Source organism: Barbus barbus (assembly GCF_936440315.1).
Source record: "Barbus barbus genome assembly, chromosome: 49".
NCBI classification, from domain to species: Eukaryota; Metazoa; Chordata; class Actinopteri; order Cypriniformes; family Cyprinidae; genus Barbus; species Barbus barbus.
In genome coordinates, this window is record NC_136727.1 from 9,470,831 (window position 1) to 9,495,690 (window position 24,860).

A 24,860-nucleotide genomic window follows, 5' to 3' on the forward strand; every position below is an offset into this window, starting at 1 on the left:
GTGACGATTAATAAACACAAAGACGCGCACGAATCAACAAAGGAAATTCCTAGGCAGCTGGAATATGAGAACTTCCTCTCCTCTGCATTTAAGAATTCTTCCATCAATTTTCCTCCCAAATTCTAGTATAGAATTACGCCCCTCCCACTCGGGGGCGGAGCTAAAAGGGCCGCTCCACCAATAGGAACGTCTCACAGGTCAGTTTTTCTCAAAGGTGGTCAAGACCGTCTCCATAGCAACGAAGCGATAGTTCAGCAAGTAGTTCAGTTTCTGTAACGCGAGTGAACGATAGCCAGTCCTTTCAAACGCAGCTGTTTAGTTGGCCAAAATTGAAGTGGGAGTGTGCCGAGCTCACTTGAGCAGGCCAAAACAGCTGGAGGAAGAAAGAGAGAAGATTTGGGACGCTCAAAACTGAAAGCAAAGCAGAAACTAGAGCAAGATGGGATTTGACTGGCCGCTTGTGTTTTTGCTGACTCGAATCTGATTTGATCAATCTTAAAATGACTTTATAAGTGCGCATGTGCCTGCTGTGGAGGATAGACAGCAGAGGGGTGAAGGAGGTAAGATGTTTGAAGATGATATTTATTAGTTTTTCTGTCAGATTTACTGCTTTCGTGATCTTTAAAAGTTGTTTGTCCAGCTTTCATGGCCACCTGTGCGCGAGTCATTGCATTTTGTTTTCTTGACCCATGCTTCTGTTAGCTCCAGTGTTAAATAAATGCCAGATGAGAGAAGTGTTTTCGTTTCTGGTCCGACACAGTGACCCCCGTGTGTTTGGGGGTCACACCAGCAGCAGATGGGATAGTAATGACTTTAGGCTGCAGAACTGTAGAAGTCGACCTGAGCTCTAAGAAAGACATCAAGAAAGCGTCGTGTATGACTTTTACTTATTCCTCTGAAATGGTCTCATTTCCTGTTGTTTTCTCATCACCAACAGATTGGACTGGAATAAAAAGCAGCACATGGAAAAATTGGAAATAGAAGTCACGGAAATGATCAATTTCTATAGTGAATACTTCTAAATACTGTTTATTTTTAAGCTTGACTCTATGGTAGGCTATTTAATTAGCTTTAAAGTGCCCTTTGTAAGCATGTTATTTATTTAGCCTAAAAAGTCAAGAAACAAAATCATGGAAACTTCTAGAGTGAATATTTCTACATTATATCTATTTCTCATTTGATTTCTTATTTGTGCGCATATTAATTATAAATAATTAATTATAAAAAAAATCATCCTGCATCCTGAAAATTACAAGGTCATCAGCCTAATATGTTGCTGTCTCTGGTCATTGAACAACTAGCTTTTGTTGTAAGTCAATATGAAGTATGGCCTTCTTAAAATTTTGGAAATGGTATGTTAATGTTTTAAATGGCTATTAAGCGATTAAAATTATTTCGAATTTTCTCTCTTATTATGTGTGTTCAGATGGAATAATGTCTGTGTGGATCCAAGCATGAAGTACCTGGAGCACCAGGAAGGTGTCCTAATTAAGAGAGGACCAATTAAATCAAATTAATCTGCCAGAAAACTCACTCATTTGTGAATTTACCTCAGAGAAAACATACTTTTCTATTCTTGTCCTAAATAATGGCTGTCAGATGCTAAGTGTACAACATGACCTAACTGCACCGTAGAATATTAATTAAAAGTTAAGAGCATTCAGATGTTAGTTTGACGACATTGTGCTTTGTGAAATGATGATTGGAGGTTTAAAAGCAAGATTGCGCTTTTAAGCCGAAAGCTAAAAGTGGGATAATGTGTCACCAAGCCCTACATTATTCTCAGAACAGGTTAGCGTGTTGTATCGGTTACTTGCGAAACTATTTGTTCTACATCAGTGGCGTTAGTAGTTAGTAGAGCAGATGAAACTTATGTGTTACACTAAAATATTCAGTATTACTTTCCCTCAGCCTTGGGAAAATCCAGTTTCAATGCCACAATGACATACTAGCAATTGTTTGTGACTAAAAGATATTTTTTTAGATTCTGTGGTCAAGTCCTGGCCACAGCTGTTTGGAAAGAATGAAAGATGCAAAAGTGTTCATGTCAACAAAAAGTGATTTATCAAAAATTCAGTTTAGTGAATAATGTGCTTTCCACTGGTCTGAGGACAGTTAAAACCTCTGTGGTTACTAATGGCCTCAAAAAGACAGTTTAAAATGCCAAATACAGTATATCATGCAGTAAGTGATGCTGCCTAATGAAGGCCTGTTTGCACACACAAGTATTAAATGTCACTCAAAAAATGCACAATCACTAAATTATTTGCACTGAAAAAGTCTTATTCTTAATGAATATTCTTATATTGTCTTTAAGTTAAAAATATGAAATATGATTTTTAAAGGAAAAAACTTTCTCTGAAAGCAAGTCTTAATATTTAATTTTATTGTATTGGTGCTTCAAGAAAATGTATCTCGTTTATAAGAAAAGAAAACTGTAGGGCTTTTTTATATAAAAGACTTATTTCATAAACAATACATTCACGTAAACATTGGTTTTCATTTAATAACCGCGTGTACGCACAAATTTGTGCGTGAAATCTGCGTACAAGTATTTTCATGAATAAACTATGATTCACCAAAAATATTTTAAAGGCTGGCTAAAGGAAAGGTTGTGTGGAAATCCCTTATATGGAGATGGTTTGGGTATGTTTTATGCAAATTGCTCATTTAGAATATTCCAAATTTATTAAAGGGGTCATATATTTTCTTTTATCTTTTAAATGTTACAAGCTGATCTTGCACATATAAGATCCGTAAAGTTGCAAAGATTAAAGTCTCAAGCCCAAAAAGGTATTCTTTCTAAAAGTTAAGACTCATCCACGCCTTCCTAAAATGCCTCAATAAAACACGCCCCCACAAATCTACGTCACTGTGTGGGAAGATTTACAGAACACCGCCCAAATGTTTACACAAAGAAAGAAGGCGTAACTTTCATTCTCGCTGTAGTACTGTTGCTGCTGCCACCATGTCTTGGAGACGCTACGTTTCCAAATAAGGTAAGGGGCGTAACATTTCCGTCACATGCTCGAGGTATTCGGCCAATCACAACACACTGGATAGCTGGCCAATCAGAGCACACCTCGCTTCTCAGAATGATGAGCTTTGTAAAAAATCGACTCGTTTCAGAAAGACGGGGCAGAGAGGAGCAACAATAATGTACGATATGTGGAAAATATAGTGTTTTTTTACCTTAAACCGCGTAAACACATTGCATTACACCAAATACACAAAATAATGTTCTTTTTAGCAACGTCATAAGACCCCTTTAAAATTACAATGAAGTTAAGAACAAATTCTCTTGTGTGTATCCACGCAGTTATTAATAATAATAATACATTACATTTATATAGCGCTTTTCTGCTTTTCTAAGCACTCAAAGCGCTCTACATTGTGAGGGGTGGTGTCTCCTCGTCCACCACCAGTGTGCAGCATCCACCTGGATGATGCGACGGCAGCCATAGTGCGCCAGAACGCCCACCACACACCAGCTTACTGGTGGAGAGGAGACAGAGTGATGAAGCCAATCATTGTAAGCGGGATGATTAGGAGGCCATGATGGTCAGAGACCAATGGGGAAATTTGGCCAGGATGCCGAGGTCACACCTCTACTCTTTTTGAAAGACATCCTGGGATTTTTAATGACCACAGAGAGTCAGGACCTCGGTTTAATGTCTCATCCGAAAGACGGAACATTATTAGCAAGTGAAACCTAACTTGTCTTTCCATCCCCTTTAGCAACTATAATGCTCCAGTGACAATCTGATTCGATCATGGAGGACGCAGTGACCTCTGAAGATGCTGAACCCCTGCCTGCCACCTCCCAAAACATTGACATCCACCTCAGGGAGCCAGAGGACGAGTGTCCTTCCAGCACAAGCCCGGAGCCCAGCACCCCGTCCTTGCCTTCTAATCAGCAAACTCAAGGCTCAGCTGTATCGGCACTGCAGTCCAAGGTCAAGGCTCTCTCCGAGCGCAGAGTAGCTTGGAAAGAACCTGGAAGTAAAAACCAGGACAAACGAGTGGTTCCCGGGACCTTCATGCTGGGATATGCCCTCACGGACGCTTGGGGCTCCAGCAGCAGCGATGAAGATGGGGAACCTCGCAAGCCCCTGATGTTCATTGCCGGAGATCCCAAGCCTCAGGTAGAACTCGAGTACGATCCCATTTCTTCCAAAACTTTACTGGCAATTACACGTGGCCTTGGAGAAGGAGCGAGTCTGGAGAACCTCTCGAACAATGCTTGCAGGGCTCAACATGATGCTTCTCCATCTGATAAACCATGGGTGCCTCCAAAGTATTTCTGGAGGTCCATTAGACCAGAGATGCCGGTTCTAAACGGGAACTCCCCTGTGGTGAAAGATGGACCAAATGGAGAAACCATGGGACACAAAATGGGCCACAAGTTTCCAAAAGAACTGCAAAGGTCTGACAGCCTGGAGAGTCACCTAAGCAGGTACAATCATGGTGAGGTGGGGCAGTGTGGACTTTGGCGGGCAGACAGCTTGGAGAGCATGTGCAGCAGTGGAAGCTCGCTGTCCCTGGCCGAGAGGGTCGAGATGAACCGAGGTCTTCTCAAACAGATGCTGCAGAAAGCCCAGAACAAAGACCATGTGCCAGGACAAAGGATAGAGGACCCGACACACATTGGTGGTAGAGGTAAGGAGATCCATTAAAGTGGGTCAATGACAAGGCGCTAATTTTTATAAAAAATGCAATTAAGACTTGCAATGACTTTAACACACCTCTTCTATAATGAACATGTGTTTAATTTCCGATTTACAATATATTTGGATATTTTTTGGGGGGCAAATTAAAAATGCTAAAGTGGTATGACTGTTCTGATATAATAATGAAGAAAAAGCCTATAAAAAATATGAAAAACTATGAAATTCTTGAAAAAAGTAATTTTCATTGTTTATTCGTTTTTATTTAATTATTATTTAAAAAAAAAAAAATCCACTAAATCCCTTATTAATCACATTTAATTTTTTTACAAAACTGGTTGACTCTCATTGCCTAATAATAAATGAAAAATGTTTGAAATTTTCATTTATAAAATGATAAAATAAATGAAAAAATCATGAGCTCCAACCAACATGCAGAAAAAAACGAAGCATAAAACAGGAAGTGACATCACAGAGGACCCCTACAGAGCCTCATGACTGTGTGCAAAATCTAAGTTTAAACTTTTTATTTTTTAAGTCAGTCCAGGTTGTAAAATGTCATGTGGTGTGACTCCGAAAAAACTAACAAAAAAAGATATACCTTAAAATCTCTAGTTTTATTTATTATTTAACAATATTTTTATATTATTTTTATATTTTATTAGGGCCCAAGCACCGCGGTGCAAGGACCTTATTGGAATTTCTCCATTTATTATTATTTATTTTTCTATAACAAATAATCATGATGTAAGTTATGTGTCATGTGTAAGTTATTAATTGTTATTGGATATTGACACCACATGACAGTTTCAGAGTAAATAAATCTAAACATCTCTTAAAAATGTTCTAAAAACACATGAATACCAAAATACCTTTTTATCTTGAAAAAAATATATTTTATTATATATTTATTTATATATTAACATATAAAACAAACAAAAAGAGCACATTATTAAGAACCTGGCATATGAGTTTCAAACTCGGCTTGAAATCGACCATCTTATTTCTGGAAGCTGGGATGTAATCGTCCTTCTCTGATGTAACAATGTACAATATAAAGCGTAGCAGCGCTAATCCGAGGTTATCAGACAGGTGTTAAATGCTGTTAGCACATGTCTGATGAGATGACATTGTCTCCTTTAGCATGTTTATGGATTACACGCAACAATCATACATGACCTCCCTAATGAAGCAGAGGTCATATAGACGAGAGAGCTGGATAATCCAGATATGAGGGGACAGAAGGATAAGAATGAGAGTTACACTGATTAAAAACTACTCAGAGTAACAGTGATAAAGGCTGGGAGATGGGAAAACAGAGACGGTGTGATGCTTCATTTGTTTGCTTGTTTTCCTCACTTTTGAAGCACCAGATGTTGACGCAAACATGATGACCTTGGCAAGTGAGATAAACAACTGGCTTTTAGCTGTCTGGCAAACACAGCTCACTCAACATGAAGTAGATAAAGCAGTAGTGAAACTGTGGATAACCTAGAGTTTTGGTTTTGATAGAATGCAGGGAAAAATGCATTATAAAAATTTAATTAAATAAAATATACATATAAATATATAAATATATATATATATAGGTACATCTAAAAAAAATTGATTATCGTGAAAAAGGTCAATATTTTTGGTCACTCATTTCAGAAAGTGAAACCCATATATTATTAGGGCTGTATACCTTGGAGAACCTGGCGATACGATACATACCTCGATACACAGGTCACGATTCGATACGTACCTCGATACAGAGCTGTCTCGATACGATTTGATACAATGTGACACGATTCGATACGATTCAATAAAAATACATGGGCCAGAGCCAATTAGTTAATGCTGAACACATTTACTCAACAAACAGAACTCTGCATTTTTCTTCAATTTATTGAAGACATTTATTGCTTTAACATTTTCCATGAGTTTTTTTAAATTCGCGGGCGCCGCTGCGCCCCCTAATGGCTGGGCGGAGTATCGATACTAAGGGCTAGAATGTCGATACTGTATCTTTTTTAATTATATCGGTATGTATCTAAGAATCGATATTTTGAGCGCACCCCTATATATTATATAGATTCATTACACATAGAGTGAAATATTTCAAGCCTTTATTTCTTGAAATTTTGATGATTATGGCTTACAGGTAATGAAAACCAAAAATTCAGTGTCTACGAAAATTAGAATATTACATAAGATCAATAAAAAAAGGATATTTTAAACAGAAATGTCAGGCTTCTGAAAAGTCGGTTTCAATATGCACTCAATACTTGGTTGGACCTCCTTTTGCCTGAATTACTGCATCAGTGCGGCTTGCCATGGAGGCAATCAGTTTGTGGCACTGCTCAGGTGTAATGGAAGCCCAGGTTGCTTTGATAGCGGCCTTAAGGTCATCTGCATTGTTGGGTCTGGTGTCTCTCATCTTCCTCTTGACAATACTCCAGATTCTCTATGGGGTTCAGGTCAGGCGAGTTTGCTGGCCAATCAAGCACAGTAACACCATGGTCACTTAACCAGCTTTTGGTACCTTTGGCGTGTGGGCAGGTGCCAAGTCCTGCTGGAAAATTAAATCAGCATCTCCATAAAGCTTGTCAGCAGAAGGAAGCATGAAGTGCTCTAAGATTTCCTGGTAGATGGCTGTGTTGACTGTGGACTTCAGAAAACACGGTGGACCAACACCAGCAGATGACATGGCAGCCCAAATCATCACTGACTGTGGAAACTTCACACTGGACTTCTACAACTGGACTTCTTTACACTAAGCTCTAATCATCAAAATTAAAACAATTTTTTTTTACGTAATGAATCTAAAATATATGAAAGTTTCACTTTTTGAAATAAGTTACAAGAAAAAAACTTTTTTCACGATATTCAATTTTTTTTAGATGTACCTGTATACAGTGGTGTGAAAAAGTGTTGGCCCCCTTCCTGATTTTTTTTTTTTTTGCATGTTTGTCACACTTTAATATTTCAGATCATCAAACAAATTTAAATATTAATCAAAAGATAACACAAGTAAACACAACATGCAGTTTTTGAATGAAGTTGTTTATTATGAAGGGAAATCCAAACCCACATGGTCCTGTGTGAAAAAGTGCTTGCCCCCTAAACCTAATAACTGGTTGGGCCACCCTTAGCAGCAACAACTGCGATCAAGCGTTTGCGATAACTTGCAATGAGTCTGTTACAGCGCTGTGGAGGAATTTTGTCCCACTCATCTTGGCAGAATTGTTGTAATTCAGCCACATTGGAGGGTTTTCAAGCATGAACCGCCTTTTTAAGGTCCTGCCACAGCATCTCAATAGGATTCAGGTCAGGACTTTGACTAGGCCACTCCAAAGTCTTCATTTAGTTTTTCTTCAGCCATTCAGAGGTGGATTTGCTGGTGTGTTTTGGATCATTGTCCTGCTGCAGAACCCAAGTTCGCTTCAGCTTGAAGTCACGAACAGATGGCCGGACATTGTCCTTCAGGATTTTTTGGTAGACAGCTGAATTCATGGTTCCATTTATCACAGCAAGTCTTCCAGGTCCTGAAGCAGCAAAACAGTCCCAGACCATCACACTACCACCACCATATTTGACTGTTGGTATGATGTTCTTTTTCTGAAATGCTGTGTTACTTTTACGCCAGATGTAATGGGACACACACCTTCCAAAAAGTTAAACTTTTGTCTCGTCAGTCCACAGAGTATTTTCCCAAAAGTCTTGGGGATCATCAAGATGTTTTCTGGCAAAACTGAGACGAGCCTTTATGTTCTTTTTGCTCAGCAGCGGTTTTCGTCTTGGAACTCTGCCATGCAGGCCATTTTTGCCCAGTCTCTTTCTTATGGTGGAGTCATGAACACTGACCTTAACTGAGGCAAGTGAGGCCTGCAGTTCTTTAGATGTTGTTGTGGGGTCTTTTGTGACCTCTTGGATGAGTCGTCGCTGCGCTCTTGGGGTAATTTTGGTCGGCCGGCCACTCCTGGGATGGTTCACCACTGTTCCACTTTTTCACACAGGGCCATGTGGGTTTGGATTTTGTTTTCCCTTCATAAAAAACCCTTCATTTAAAAACTGCATGTTGTGCTTACTTGTTATCTTTGATTAATATTTCAATTTGTTCGATGATCTAAAACATTAAAGTGTGAGAAACATGCAAAAAAAATAAAAAATCAGGAAGGGGGCCAACACTTTTTCACACCACTGTATATATATATATATATATATTTTAAGTCAGTATTAATTAGGGAGGACATAACCCCTGTAATCTGCACACTGAATGTCTCCGTGTCTGTTTCCGCAGGTATCTGTGGCCTGAATGATAGTGATTGGGATTCTGGGATTTCGCTCCAAGGTAGTGAACACAGCCAAAGGTGGGCAGCACAGATTGATGCTCTCACATTACTCTCTTACACACAGCATGTGTATTTACTATTTAGCTTCTCATAGTGCTGATTAAAGATTTATTATTTCAGCTTCCTGAGACTCTCAAAAGTAGTGTTCCTTAATTCCTCCTAAAAAACAGCATCGGCACATCTGAATGTTGAACATACAAAAAAAAACTGGAATGTGAGCTCAGGAGAAAACAGCTGCTGATGCTTTTCATAAGCTGAGGAACTAGATCATAATCGGCTCTTCCTGCCGCTCCTTTAAACTCCACCTAAGAGTTGAATAACAAAGGAAATAGCTGAGCGTTTTTCTCCAAATTAATAAAGATGCCACAACTTCTTAAAAAAAACACATGGGTCATTGTCAGGATATTTGTGTCGGAAAATGTCAGGAACTTTAGGAACATTATAGGAAAAACCATACATTAATAGTATAATCATGATATTTATGTAGATTTATTTTTAAAAAGTGTTCTATATAAACCCATTAAAATAGTGATGAATTGAGGCATGAAAACATGTTCGATAATAAACGTAAGTTTTTTTATTATAATTATTTTTTGTTACATTACACACTAAACAGAGTTTCTGATATATGATGGTTTCCATAAACTTTTATGGTTTTATATCCCCCGCCCCCCCCATAAATTAGTGTACTTGATGTATTTAGTTTTAAAAATAGTAAAAATCCTAAAAACCAACAAAAATAAATTAGTATATCCATATTTTTACTTAATAAATTAGTTAAGTAGTGTCGGACAGACTACTAAATTGGCTACTAATTTGAAGAAACAAATATATTTTTTTGTATTATTATTATTATTTTTTTTTTTTTACATTACACACTAAATTTAAAGTTGAAAAATAAGTTCAATTGACTATGATTTCTATCAGTAGTAAGTCCTGCAGTATAGTGTTTCCTGATAATGACTCATGCACTCGTATTTATGATGATTTCATAAGCATTTTTATGGTTTTATTTCTTTTTTCATAAATTAGTGTTCTTGGTGAATTTAGTTTTAATAATCCTAAAAATCCTAAAAAAACAAAGATATGAACAAAAATAAATAACTATTACATCCATATATTTTTATTTAAAAAATTAATTAGTGTCAGACAGACTACAAAATTGGCTACTAATTTTAAAAAACAAATATTAATTTTAATTTTAGTATTATTTTACTTTTTTTTTCTTTTGCAGTACACTTAACATTTAAAGTTATGAAATAGTGAGACTAGGTTCAGTTGCCTGTGATTTCATATGCATTTTTATGGCTTTTATTTTTCATAAATTACTGTACTTGATGTATTTAGTTTTGAATTGAATTAAATATGAATTAATTAGGCAAATTAATAAACAGTATATCCATGTTTTGGCTTGGATTAAAAAAATAAATATGTGAATTATTGAAAGACAGGTAACAAACTTGGCTGAAAATTTCATGAAAAACAAATATTATTTTTTTCATTATTATTATTATTATTAAAAATATTTTACATTACACACTAAACAGAGTTCAATTACAAAAATATTACATAGTAAAACTAAGTTATTTTTTTGTTGAATAATATCAGTAGTAAGTCCTGAGGTATAGTGGTTCCTGATAATGACTCATGTATTCTGATTTATGACGATTCATAAGCACTTTTATGTCTTGGTGTCACCATATTCCTATTTTAGAGTAATATTCAAGCCTTTGATCATGTAAACATATGCATAAGCCCATCTAGTGCATCATAATCAGGTACAAACCCCACACACACTCAGCGTCCGTCAGCCTAATTAGTGATGACGGCCTGCTCCACTTAATCCTCCCACTCTGCACAGGAGCTGACGTGTTTCTTTCTCTGTCTCTCTCTCTCTGGCCGGCCCACAGGGCCTTTGTGTTGGGCGACGAACTTCCGCTGAGCCCTCGCCACGAGCAGGCCAAACGACTGCTGGAGAGAGCTCGTATGAAGGCCCGGTCCAACCCTCTCAAAGCCGACCACACCATCCTACCCGTCCAGAGGGACAACCCGTACGTTTTCCCGGTCTCTTTCTCTCTAGTCCTTGGCTTGTTGGGGTTTCGGCTGGGGGGTTGGGGTTTTGAGGCCTAGGCATCATGGGAAGGGAGGGTGACTACACGGCTCTCTTCATATCAAAACAAGGAAGCCTTGCCTGCTCACTCTTGAGGATTTGTGTGGGGGATGTAGATCTTAAACTGTATTATTTGTGCTGGACTGAATAGTCTTTTGCTCTGTTTGGAGACGGGCAGATGATAAAGGGAAGGGGGCAAGTGTTTGTCAAATCTCTTTTTAGAAGCAACAGGTGCTGTTTTCTATTTCAGTCTGGCATATTATATAAAGACATTAAATAAGGTTGTAACTTCTGTGTCTTTGTATGAAACTGATATACAGTTATTATAGAATAACTCTAGAATCAAAGAAAACAAAGATGCGTATTCAGTGATAGCTGTGAAACAGCAGGAAGCTAATGGTAGTCTGAATTTAAACTTCTAAACTAAGTATACTGATGGCCTCCTCCAAACTCTTCTGTTATATAAGACTACCTGTACACACGGTTGGTGCCTCTAAATCCCACTTCCCCGTCCAACGCTCTGTTCTCTGCCTCAGTACTTTCACACAAAGACAGACAGGCGAGCCGCCCCAAACGCCTTGTTTGGTATGCAGACAAGCGGCGTGCATTGCATGGCAGCATCCGGAACAGATTAGGGCAATTTTAAATGCCACAACAAAACCTGACACGCACCGAGAAAAGAGATTTTTTTTTTTAATATATAAAAATATACGTAAATACTAATAATCAATAAAAAATAATTTTCATGAATTAGTGTACTTGGTGCATTTAGTTAAAATGTAATTTAATTAAATTTAATTTAATTTAATGTAATTTTTTGGCTTAGTTTAAAAAATTATAATAATAATAATAATTGAATTAGTTACTGACAGATTAAAATTCTCCCTTTTTATTTAAATGGGAGCTTTGCTGAAACTGCTTTGCCGTCCTGCTCTGCTACACCTGTCATGTCTGCCAGCTGTTACTTTCCTTCTCCCTAATTCCCTCCCTGCTTCTCCCTTATGGGGAAAACAGCTCAGTGATGTTGAGCACACTGCTGTCAGCTTGCTCTAGTTAAACTTAACACTTAACTGCCTCTCTTGAGATTGAATGTTTAAGACAAACTTGCAGCTGTAAAGTCCCATAGGTTTCAGAACAGTGCACTAAGCTTTATGGGCATAAAAACTCCCAGTGCACAATAATACACCTGTAGATTACTATCCCTGCAGTTTTAGCAAGCAGGGAATATTGAAAGGCACTAGTTTTGGTTGTCTCATTTTTAACAATGAGCTTATGTTATCGAAATGCTTGGCATGCCAAAGACAACCTTTCTTAAAGGAGTAAAAAAGCATGTCAGGAATGTGCACAGAGTAGCCAAAGAAGAAGGAAATTTTCCTCAGGAATTTGCCCATGTCTCCATGCTGAGAGATAGTCTGCCGGCTGCTTTGGCATGCATCCGTTTCTTCACGTATCTAAGTGCTCAGGAATGCAACTCATTTCATATATGTCCATGTGTGTACAGGGAACTGTTGTCCTGGGTTGGTGTACCCTTACACCAGGCTCCTCTTGCGGGGAAGGAGGGCGTGTCGGTGGTCTCCGGAAACCTTAGTGACTCCTCCAGCGGCGACTCGGCAGGTGGAACCCGCCGGAGACACGGACAGTCCCCAACCCGTGTGCGTTTCGAAGACGAATCGGAGAAAGACGCTGAGGTGCGTTACCTAGAGCGGCTTCGCCAGAGGCGCAGGGCTGGAGAAAGAGCACAGGGGCTGCTGGTGTCCAAACCCACTTTGTCGTCTTACATCAATGGACATGCAGAGACAGGACATGGCTCGAATGATTCAATATTCTGGAAACCAAAAGCCAAGAAGAGTTTGTTGAATGGCAAATGTTCGGAAACGGCAAACAGGCAGTGCAACTCTTGTGGGACCTTTCTAAATGAACCACCCGGGCCTAGCTTGAACTCAAATACTCTGTCTTTACCTAATGGGAAAGTCGAAGGGAAGAAGATACCATGTTGGGTTGCTCCCACCCTTCCCAACCGGCTTGTCCGAATCGAACAGATTAAGGAGACGTACATTGGGACAAGTCCCGCTATCGTCCACAGCGATGGAATGCACTGCAGTCCTCTGGATAACGTGAGCGGTAGAGGAACATTCCAGAAGCTAAAGAAGAGGGTCCGGAAACAAGAGAGCAAGCAGGAACCCTTGTACGTCAATGGCCTGAGGGCTCCAACACCTCCGGATTGCAACAGTGGAACTCAAATATGTCTCTCGAATGGACTAGCATTGCCACTCAACCCCTACGCCACGGATCCACTTGGACAGAGAATCCCAGCTGCTTGCTGCCCCATATCCAGCAAGGGACCTGTAGCACCTCCACTGCCCCCCAAAGGTGAACCATCCAGCTCGCACCTTCCTCAGCCAACCCCTCCACCTCTCCAACCGAAAAAATCAGCTCTAAAATCCAGCGCAAAGAACCGCTCTAATGGTCAGCGTACCGTCAAACTCATGTCTTCACCGGAGTACCTGGACTCCACAGAGGCAGGGGGCGCTGTGGAGAGCTGTCTTCAGGAACAGGCTTCCTCTGGATTGGGTTATTGGGAGGACAGATCTGCAGTGTTCACCCCTGTACCCATACTCAGGACGAGCCCAGTTCTGTGTGCTCGAAACTCACCCATACAAGGGGAAGAAAGGCTAACAGGTTAGTTTAACTACATAGGCTAATAGCAGTAGTAACTGAACAGAAGGTTTATCCAAAGCAACTTACAATACACCAGGGATGTCCAAACCTGCTCCTGGAAGGCCAGCGTCCTGCACAGTTTAGCTCCAACTTGCCTTTAAAGGGCTAGTTTACCCAAAAATGAAAATTCTGTCATTAATTACTCACCCTCATGTTGTTCCAAATCCATAAGACCGTTCATCTTCAGAACACAAATTAATATATTTTTTATGAAATCCGAGAGCTTTCTGACCGTTCATAGACTGCAGCGCAACTACCACGTTCAAGGCCTAGAAAGGTAGTATAGACATCATTAAAATAGTCCATGTGGCATCAGTGGTTCAACTGTAATGTTATGAAGATACGAGAATACTTTTTGTGCACAAAGAAAAAACCAACAACTTTATTCAACGATTTCTTCTCTTCCATTTCAGTCTTCACCAGCATTCACGACAGCACCTCGACGCAAAGAAAAGAAGAAATCTGTAAATAAAGTCAATATTTTTGTTTTCTTTCCACATAAAAAGTATTCTCGTATCTATCTAAAATTACAGTTGAACCACTGATGTCACATGGATTATTTTAACGATGTTCTTACCACCTTTCTGGGCCTTGAACGTGGTAGTTGTGCTGCAGTCTATGAAGGGTCAGAAAGCTCTCGGATTTCATCAAAAATATCTTAATTTGTGTTCCGAAGATGAACGAAGGTCTTACGGGTTTGGAACAACATGAGGGTGAGTAATTAATTACAGAATTTTGGGGTGATCTTTCCCAACATACCATCCTGCCTGGAAGTTTCTAGCAAGCCTAAAAGACCTTGATTAGCTGGTTCAGGTGTGTTTAAAGCTGCAGTCCGTAACTTTTGGTGCTCTAGTGGTTAATAAACAGAACTGTGTGTGTCTAGCGGAAGAACATTGTAGCCAGAGCTACTTCTTTCTGTTTATGTCTATGACGAATCACGCAGGGGCTACTCCACAGCGGTACCTACCTGAACCAGTCTGAAATAGTCCAAATATAAACTCTTACTATGGGTGTACTGTAGTGATTCAGGACAAGCCAAAACACAGTTTGGAAAATGGATTCATGGTGTACTCGCTTATTATATCAATTTTGTAAATTTTGAACATAAAAGTTACAGACTGCAGCTTTAAGTGGGGTTAAAGCTAAACTCTGCAGGAACAGAATTAGACACCACCTGAGACAATTGACCTAAAGAAACATTGGGTGTCTAGATTGGGCACAATGGTGATCGCCCTTCGACTCAAACCAGCAACCTTCTGGTTACTAGCACTGAGCTTTAGTCACTTAGCTAAAAATTAGTTTTTCAGGACGATAAACAATGGCATAAAGTCTGCAATTTGTAAAGCACTACTAGCACTAGCTTTTGTTGTGTTGCACAAGTGTCCTACCTACTAGAACTTCCACATTTTTAATTCACATTTGAGCACACTGCAAAGGATAAAGCTAATATTTAGCACTGTGAAGGTTAGATTTCACACACACGCTTACGTAATCTAATCTAAAAATTTATCAAAGCTTTTCCCTGAATCAAGAGGCAGTTCCAGGTAGACCTGTGAGCCCTGCTCCAGTCAGCAAGGTGACACCTTTGGGTTAGCACATGTGCGGTTCTCTTCACTGCGTTCCTGTCCCACTGGGGATTGTCCAGATCAGCAGATCCACACTGTCCTGTCGGAGTAATCCCACAGTGGGCCGGTCGCTAGCAGCTACTCTCTCCCAGTCTTTTTCCATCTCCTTCAACAATTTTATGTCTTGTGTGACGCTGCTTGGAAAAGCATTTTCTCACTTGCTTTTCAGTTACATAATGTTACATTGTTAACATATTCAGTTTACACCTTATAAAGATTCATCATGATATTTAACTATTTACATAGGATGTTTCATCCATTATCCTATATTACGCACAGCCATGTTTTACATTCTTCTCTAGATGTGGAACAGCACCAGAGTACAGGACAGCTGGGATCTGATGCAACATCTAGCAGTGCTGAATCAACCCAGACTCGTCTCGATGACGGACACATTAGAGGGCCAATCAGACCAGTGCATCACAGGGCAACTAGCCCAAACTTCTCACAGTGAGTAAAGAGGGAAAGAAAGAGAGGGTGGAAATAATAAATATGCTATGTCCGTACCCACATCTACTATAATCCCCTTTAGCACTTTAACAAACCAGATCCTTTACTAAAATGTACAATCCTTTCTCTGAACAATGTAATTTCCGGGGGCCACAATCATAGGGATTGTTTTGGCACTTGAGGCTTAAAGTAGGTCAGAGGAGATGTGGGCAAGGCTTCCTTATGACTACGTTTGTTTACTACAACACTGCCACCTACTGACTGAGAATTGCAATTGCATAAACATTTATACAGACCTCACAAAATCAAAATTGCAGATATATATATTAGTGGTGTCAAATAATTAATCGTGATTAATCGCATCCAAAATAAAAGTTTTGTTTACATAATATATGAGTGTGTACTGTGTATATTTATTTTTGTATATATAAATACAAACACATGCATGTATATATTTAAGAAAAGTATGTTGTTTATCTATTAAATATATTTATATATAATATAAAATATAATAATATAAATGTATATACATGTAAATATATTCTAAATATATACTGAATGTGTATTTATATATACATAATAAATAAACACAGTACACATACATATATTATGTAAACTAAAACTTTTATTTTGGATGCGTTTAATCGTTTGACAGCACTAATATACAGTGCCCTCCAAAAGTATTGGAACAGTAAGGCCAATTCCTTTATTTTAGCTGTAGACTGAAAACATTTGGGTTTGACATCAAAAGATGAATATGAGATGAGAGATTAACATTTCAGCTTTTATTTACAGGTATTTTCATCTGGATCTGATACGCAACTTAGAAGATAGCACCTTTTGTTTGAACCCACCCATTTGTCATGTTACCAAAAGTATTGGAACAGATAGAATTAACATAGATTAAAGTGAAAAAGACTTCATATTTAGTTGCAAATCCTTTGTTTCAATAACTGCATCAAGCCTGTGACCCATTGACATCACCAAACTTTTGCATTCTTCTTTTGTGATGCTTTTCCAGGCTTTCACTGCAGCCTCTTTCAGTTTTGGGGGGTTACTCCCTTCAGTCTCTTCTTTAGCAGGTAAAATGCATACTCTACATGGTTTAAGTGTGGAGATTGACTTGGCCAGTCTAAAACCGTCCACTTCTTGCCCCTGATGAACTCCTTTGTTGTTCTGGCACTATGTTTTGGGTCATTATCTTGCTGCATGATGAAGGATCTCCCAATCAGTTTGGTTGCATCTTTCTGTAAATTGTCAGACAAAATATTTCTGTTGACTTCTGAGTTAATTTTGCTGCTGCCATCATGTGTTACATCATTAATGAAGATTAATGAGCCTGTCCCAGAAGAAGCGATGAAAGCCCAAGCCATTACATTACTTGTGTAGTGTGTACTATAATGTACACCTGTGTACACTGTGTTTCAGATGAGCTTGTATGTTTGGGATCATGAGCAGATCCTTTCTTTCTCCAAACGTTAGCCTTTCCATCACTTTGGTCCATAAAATCAGTCCATAAAACCTTGTCCCAGAATTTTTGAAGCTCGTCTCCTATTCTTCTTGCTAATGAGTGGTTTGCATCTTCTGGTGTAGCCTCTGTACTTCTGTTCATGAAGTCTTCTGCGAACAGTAGATTGTGATACCTTCACTCCTGCCCTCTGGAGGTTGTTGCTGATGTCACTAACAGTTGTTTTAGGGTCTTTCTTTACAGCTGTCATCAACTGCAGATGTTTTCCTTGATCTACCCGTTTGAGGTGTGTTACTTAGTACACCAGTGGTTTCTTTCTTCCTCAGGAGATTCCAAATGGCTGTACTTGCTATTGCCGGTGTTTGTGCAATGGTTTGATTGATTTTTCATCTTCTCTCAGCTTCACAATTGCTCGTTTTTCACCCATAGACACCTCTCTGGTTTTCATGTTGTTACACGTCTAACTAACTATAAACGCAGTCTGCATGGATCTGAAACTGAGCGCAGACATTCAGTGCTATTTATTGTTTGAATAATCAATTAATAGGACACACCAGGGCAACAAAACACACCTGTCAGTCACATGTTCCAATACTTTTGGTAACATGAAAAATGGGTGGGTTCAAACAAAAGGTGCTATCTTCTAAGTGGTGTATCAGATCCAGATGTAAATACCTGTAAATAAAAGCTGAAATGTTAATCTCTCATCTCATATTCATCTTTTGATGTCAAACCCAAATGTTTTCAGTCTACAGCTAAAATAAAGGAATTGGCCTTACTGTTCCAATACTTTTGGAGGGCACTGTATATATATATATATATATATATATAAAATATGAACTTTTATACAGACATCACAAAATTAAAATTGCGGAATAAAATAAAATTGATGAAATGACAAAAAAGAAAAAAATTAACTAATATAATACGCCAAAAAGGAAAACAAACATCTTTTTGCCTGTGGGATTTGTTTTTCTATTATTATACATTTATTAACTATTATAATAAATATATTCATGTTAATTATTAAAAGTATTGTTTATTTACTTAATTTTTTATTGATTTATTTAATTATTGATTCAAAAAAGACTTTCCAAACCATGTAATATTGTCAATGTGGAGATTAAATTAGCAAAAAACATATTGAAATAACCCTGTTTTTCAGAGCGGGGACGGATGCAGAGCAGCGGGAGGGTCGACCCAAACTCTCCCTGCGGCGGTTCTTCTCTGCCATGGGGCTGAACAGCATGGGGTTGCTGGGAAAAGGACGATTCGGCAGCATGGATCAGCTCAGCCTGCACCCTAAACCAAACTCAAACCTGAACCCTCGGCCGACTTCACCCTCTACCTCCCCCAGCCCCACACACAGACATCACCACCAGCTGAAGAAAGCCCCCTCGCTGCAGACTATACGACTGGTTAGCATCTAGAAAATATCAACCTTTAGACGTCCCTCAAAAAACATCTAGAATTTGTTTCTTATGAATGGGTATTAATTGCAATCAAAGAGATACGGTAGATTACATGGATGTTGCTCAGTATGCTACTTTTTAAAATTTCAGGGTGATAATTTAGAGAGCAGCACTGACTGTATCATTTCTCAACACTAGGGGTCTCCATTTCTCCAGCTGAGAAGATCTTCATCGGCTCAAAACCTACAAATCCCCAGAAAGAAAACAGACCGTTCCTCTGCATACACTCCAGGAGAACAGCCCTGTAGTCCAGTATTAACCAGGTACAGCAAATTACACCAAACAATATATAATATAATATAATATAATACAATACAGTTGGCAAAGAAATGGAATTTTGTTGATATTTGGTTTCATGGGAAAAAATGTTTTTTGAGTCATGAATATTTTTTGAATTCTTGCGAAACGCGATATATATATATATATATATATATATACACACATACAGGCATACATTCATACACATACATTTACAGCAAATATAAAATGTTATGACTTGTAAATATTATAATAAATACATAAATTTACCTATATAATATGTGAATATTATTTTCATTCATTTTCATACGTTCACATTTTTATAAATATCATAATTTGAGTCATGAATATTGTTTTTAATGCTATATTATATATAGTAAATATATGCTATTAAATCTATTTAAATTTAAATATAAAATATGTAAATATAGATTATTTATTATTTATTTATTTATTTTTGGAAATATCAAGATTTTAAAATAAAAATAGTGATAGTTATGAGGGTCTAAATGCATCCGGTCTGCTTTTCTCGTCTTGTCATTGACCTATATTAAAATATTACTATCTGATACCATCCCTTTACTATGGTAATGCCATAGTACACACCACTTGATCTCAAATCTGCCTGTTTATTTGTAACCTTTTCGTGTTATGAACGATGGCAATTTGAAGCATGACATGTTCTGCATCGTGTTCCTGTAATGCTCAGACAGTTGTCGTGTTGTGCAACAGGATAAGTATTTTCCATTGACTGGGTCAGCTGCAGCAGCAGCAATAAAAAGAGGGAGAGAGGGAGGGAAGGAGGGAGGAAAGATAAAAATAGAGGTGTGTGTGTCTGCCAAAGAAAGAGATGGAATGCAGGGAATGATCACCCGTCTACATGCTGCTGCTATATTCAGCCTCTTGCGTGTGTTACTAGATGCTGCCCTTGAAGCATGTGTGTTTGGGTTGTTCACAGTGCCAGATAGTGTGTTTGTCGCCGGCATTGTGATTCAATAGCGCCTGTTAGCGTGTGTCGGTGTTTATGAGTGTGTGAATGTGTGTTTGAATGAAGGAGAGATAGCCAGAGAGGAATTCCAGCCCCAGTGACTGGAGACAAGCTGCAGCTTACATCATCTTTCTCCAGAGCCAGTAAGAAAGCAGAGAGCTGCTACAGAGACGGACTATAATTGGCCGCTCGCTCAGATCTGACAGAGAGAAAGGGAGGTAAAAATACGAGCTGAAATACAAGGAGCAGGCACTGCGATACGTCTGGGGACTATTGTTATTTGACCGGCTTCAATGAAAAAATTCACAGTTGAAAAATAAAATTCTGTACAATAATAAATAATAAACTATTCAAATATATTATATAATTTTTTTGTAAAACAAAATCATGTCATAAGGCCCTTTTATAATATAATATAATATATAAAAATATGACAGTGCCTTGTGATTATTTATTTTTATATATTTATTTATTTTGGACATTTCAAACAGTTCTGCGTGTATCTTGTATATTTAGCCTTCACAGGTTAAGATATGTTTCTATACAATATAAATATTACACTCCTATTCTGTTCTATTACATTAGATTTAGTGCTGTCAAATGATTAATCGCGATTAATCGCATCCAAAATAAAAGTTTTTGTTTACATTGTATATGTGTGCGGACTGTGTATATTTTATTATGATACATTAAATTATATTATATAAAACTACATGAGGGTGGGTTTATACAATACTCTTCAAAACTTATATTAATATTATATTAATGTATAAGACAAATGCTATACTTAATATATATAACATTTAATATTTAATAAAATTTTAATGTATAAATGATATACTAAATATATATATAATTTCTTTTTTTTACATATTTAATGTCAATATTTAATATACAATTTTAATGTAATTTTTTTTATAAATATATAATTATAATTAAAAGTAAATATATTAATAGAATTTTAAAATAAATCACACAATACATATTAGAAAATGCAACACATTAAAAATATTTTTCAACAGCTTTGACTTAGAGGTAGGATCTTTCACAGTCAAGAACCACTCACATTTTTCTAAGAAAATAATAATAATAATAATAAAAAAGTATTAAAATAGAACTGAACATAATTCAATATAATATATTGTAATTAGTAAATTATAAGTAACTCACCATATAATCTGGTACTAAAATAGTTCTTTTGCACTTCTGTGGTCTTTTTAAGTCGATAAATTTGTGTGTTTTAGGGATCTTCAGCGTGCCTTGAGTGTAGAGGACGTGGGGCGGCCCAGTGCGGTGCGTCCGGTGGGACGTGTGGCCCGGGCCTTCCCTGACGGCACCATCCTGCTGGAGCTCTCCAGACCCCCCAACGGCCCTTTCGGCTTTCTCATCTCACGAGGAAAAGGCAGGCTGGACTCGGGTGAGGGACCTTCCGCTCTTGTTTTCATACACTTCTGACTTAGTCGGAAAGTTTAAGACTAACCGGCTTTATGTTTAAGGTGTTTACGTTGAAGAAATGGGTGACAGCAATATGGAGAAGCTCTATGCAGGGCTGCTCGGGGTCGGAGACGAGATCTTAGAGGTGAACGGCGAGAAGGTGGCAGGACTCAGTCTGGACCTGGTGACCCGTTTAATGACTCAAAACAGCACAGCTTCAATCCGCATACTACGACACAGACGCCTACAGCGCTAACTGAAGACAAGACTGTACCAGAACCACATTTTGTTGCAGTCAACGTAAACAATAACGTCAGAAACGTCAGGGACTAGTTCGTGTAATCGGCAGTATTACGTTTAACCGACCTTTTGGAGTTTTATCGCAATGATCACACAACGGTCCCAATTAAGGGATAGTTACCCAAAAATGAAGTGTTTTTTTTAATACATTTTGTTACAATCCAGTTTCATTTTTTTGGGTGAATTCATCCCTGTTATGGCTAAAGGCCTGTTCACACCAAAAACAATAACAGTAATGACAAAATATATAGTTTTAAAACCCATTCTAAAGTCATAAAAATAGCAGAGTCCACAACTATAATGATAACAACACAGAGGAACAATATCATTGGAATCATTTTCCAGCTGAGGAAAGACAAAAACACTGGTAGCCAATCAGAATCCATCCTGCTTTAAATAGCTTGAGAATTTAAAGTGGCAGATGACAAACAGCATGTTATTGCGCGTTGCAGTGGATGCTAATATAGTTCAGTCATTACAAATCTCTGAGAGTTTAGCACGGTAATATACAGATCTGCTACGCTACCGAGACTTACTACTGTTAATACATCCACAGACATGCTGCCTTGTGCATGTAGAAAATATTGCAGCTGCGCATATAACATATATGAAGTAACCCCCTTATAAAACATTCAGCAGATCTATACAGGTGGAGCTGGGGGAGGTGGAGGGTTTCTGAAGCATGCTGCAACTGCTACAGCAAGCACTAGCCGAGTATTTGAATGTTGAGCAGCAAGCTCATTGGCTGCTGATGCGGGAAAAAAAACAATCAGCTGCGCCATGTGAGTAATGTGATTATATTATATCATCGGCCTGTGCCATCTAGAGTTTCATGACAGAACTGTACATGTATCGTTATAGTTATCACTGTAGTTATTGTTTTTGGTTTGAATGGGCCTTAGTTTAAAAGTGGTACCTTGAAAAAACACGCAATTGAAGGTGTGGTCACATTAGCGAACTTTCAGCGAAAAACTTGTCCATTGTAGAATCGAAGTCCAGCTCAAACAGAAATCACTTTTAAACCAATCAACTTTCTGTTGGTCAATGTGGAGAATTCACGTGACCAACTTGGACATGAGCGAAATCTACATGGGAACTTCTTTTGCCCTCACGCAAAACGGTAAATGTGACCACACCTTGAGTCACATTCATTAGCTCGGTTTTTACCAGAATGGTACTATCGTTACAACAGAATATTATATCTGTACTACAATCGTGTATGAAGGATATTTCATGTACTGAAAGTTAAACTCAAGTGTAATTGCAATGAAGGATGGTCTAAATGTGTTTGCCAAAAAGACCAATGAACAACAATGTTTATTTATCTTCTGAACATTTTGTTTCATCCAAATCCTCCGTTGCTTTTGCTTTCGGTTCTAATACGAAACCTTCTCCATGCTGCTGACGAGTAAATAGATCTATATCGTACACAGTCAAAACAAAGAGGTTTATATACTCTCTTAGAATGGCTCGGTGCACATGCTGCTGTCGCATTGATCAGCTCTAAATGCTCTTTAGTAAATTGATTGGATATTTCTCCATGAGCCAGCACATTGTTATGCCTCTGCAGTGCAGTCCGACACCATTTAGCGTGCTGTCCTGAAGGATATCAGTATTATGGTACGTGCAATGCAAACAGCTATCAACCTAATGTATTTTGTTACATTTATTTATATGTGTTCTTATGAAATAAAACAACTGGCTTTTGAGGGACGGCTTTTTTTTTTACCTTCATATATTGTTAGTGTTTTAGTAGGAGCAGGAATACAATGAAATACAGTGAAGAAAATGAAATTAATTTTGGAAAAAAAGTGTTGGTCATCAACAATATGCTATAAATTGTGTGGAGTCAGAATAACTTACTCTGAACTCAAAATATTCCTTTTTAGGGATAGTTCACCTTAAAATTTAAATTCTGAGTTTTGTTATTCTACTGAACACAAAAGAAGATATTTTGAACAATGTTGGTAACCAAACAGTCGTCGATAGTCATTGACTTCCACAGTATTTTTTCCATACAATGAAAGTCAATGGCTACCGTGAGGGAACTTGAGAGTGAGCAAATGATGACAGTGTTTTCATTTTTGGGTGAACTGTCCCTTTAAGGACTGTCCCTTTAATCTATGGACTTTTTTTTTTTTTATTCCACTACACTGGTCCCTGCGTGCCAGTGTGCATACTATCCACCCTATCTGCCCTAAATAGTATTGAAAATTACTAACATCACATCGAATTTAGGATGGATAGTATGCACATTGGGACGCAGGTTGTGTCTCACATTTTTGAAGGCAAAGACGCATTCTGTGTCTCAGGGGTTAGGGGTCAAAGTGAATGCATTATGCACTACACTGTTTTTCCATTTCTATGTAAAAGTTTCTATGTAAATATGCATAAAACTTACATGTGTGTTCATTGTACTCGCAACTTTGGCATTCTCGCACGACACATTGTTCTAAAAAAAAAAAAAAAAAAAAGCAATGTCCAAGTTAAAAGTAATTCAACTTTTTTAAAAAACATGTCAATAGATCTTGCGTTTGTTTTCATTTTATTACACTGCGTCTTGCATTTTTAAACGTTAAAAACGCATTCTTAGTGAATGGTCCCTAACGTAGCATTTTAAAAATGGCGCTCAAGTTAAAAGAAGTTACAACTTTTTTAAAAAGCATCTTGAGACGTTGTGATTTTTATTCCACTGCCCAGTATCTTGTTTTTAAATGAATAAATGTGTTCTGTGTTTTAGGGTTAATGGTGTGTGCAACCAAAAGTTAATTTAATTATGTGCGCTAGTAGATTACATACAAAATCGATGCAAAGACGCAAATACATGAGAATTTGTGCTGGGCGATGCAAATGACACAAATTGGGCAACACGCTTGCCGCAAACATGTGATATTTGCCTTAATCGTGTCAACTTTCAACTTGAGGGGGAAATTCGTGTGGCGCGTAGTTGTGCAAGCCATTCAGGAAAGAGCTTATTGACACTTCCGGTTGTATCAGAAAATAGATGAGAGCATGCGTGATATTTTAATTCACGCA

The 24,860-nt window shown here is 38.0% G+C and overlaps 1 protein-coding gene across 1 annotated transcript; it reads left to right on the forward strand.

Annotated features, from left to right (window-relative positions):
- The first annotated feature begins 444 nt into the window (after positions 1–444).
- On the forward strand, positions 445–23,532 carry LOC306867749 (uncharacterized protein KIAA1614-like). Its single transcript, XM_079413599.1, has 10 exons — positions 445–560; positions 3,739–4,659; positions 8,950–9,019; positions 10,912–11,052; positions 12,613–13,790; positions 15,757–15,904; positions 18,538–18,790; positions 18,983–19,107; positions 21,335–21,507; positions 21,587–23,532. The coding sequence occupies exons 2-10, from the start codon at positions 3,774–3,776 to the stop codon at positions 21,778–21,780; spliced, it is 3,168 nt and encodes a 1,055-aa protein (XP_079269725.1). The 5' UTR covers positions 445–560; positions 3,739–3,773; the 3' UTR covers positions 21,781–23,532.
- Positions 23,533–24,860: the final 1,328 nt, after the last annotated feature.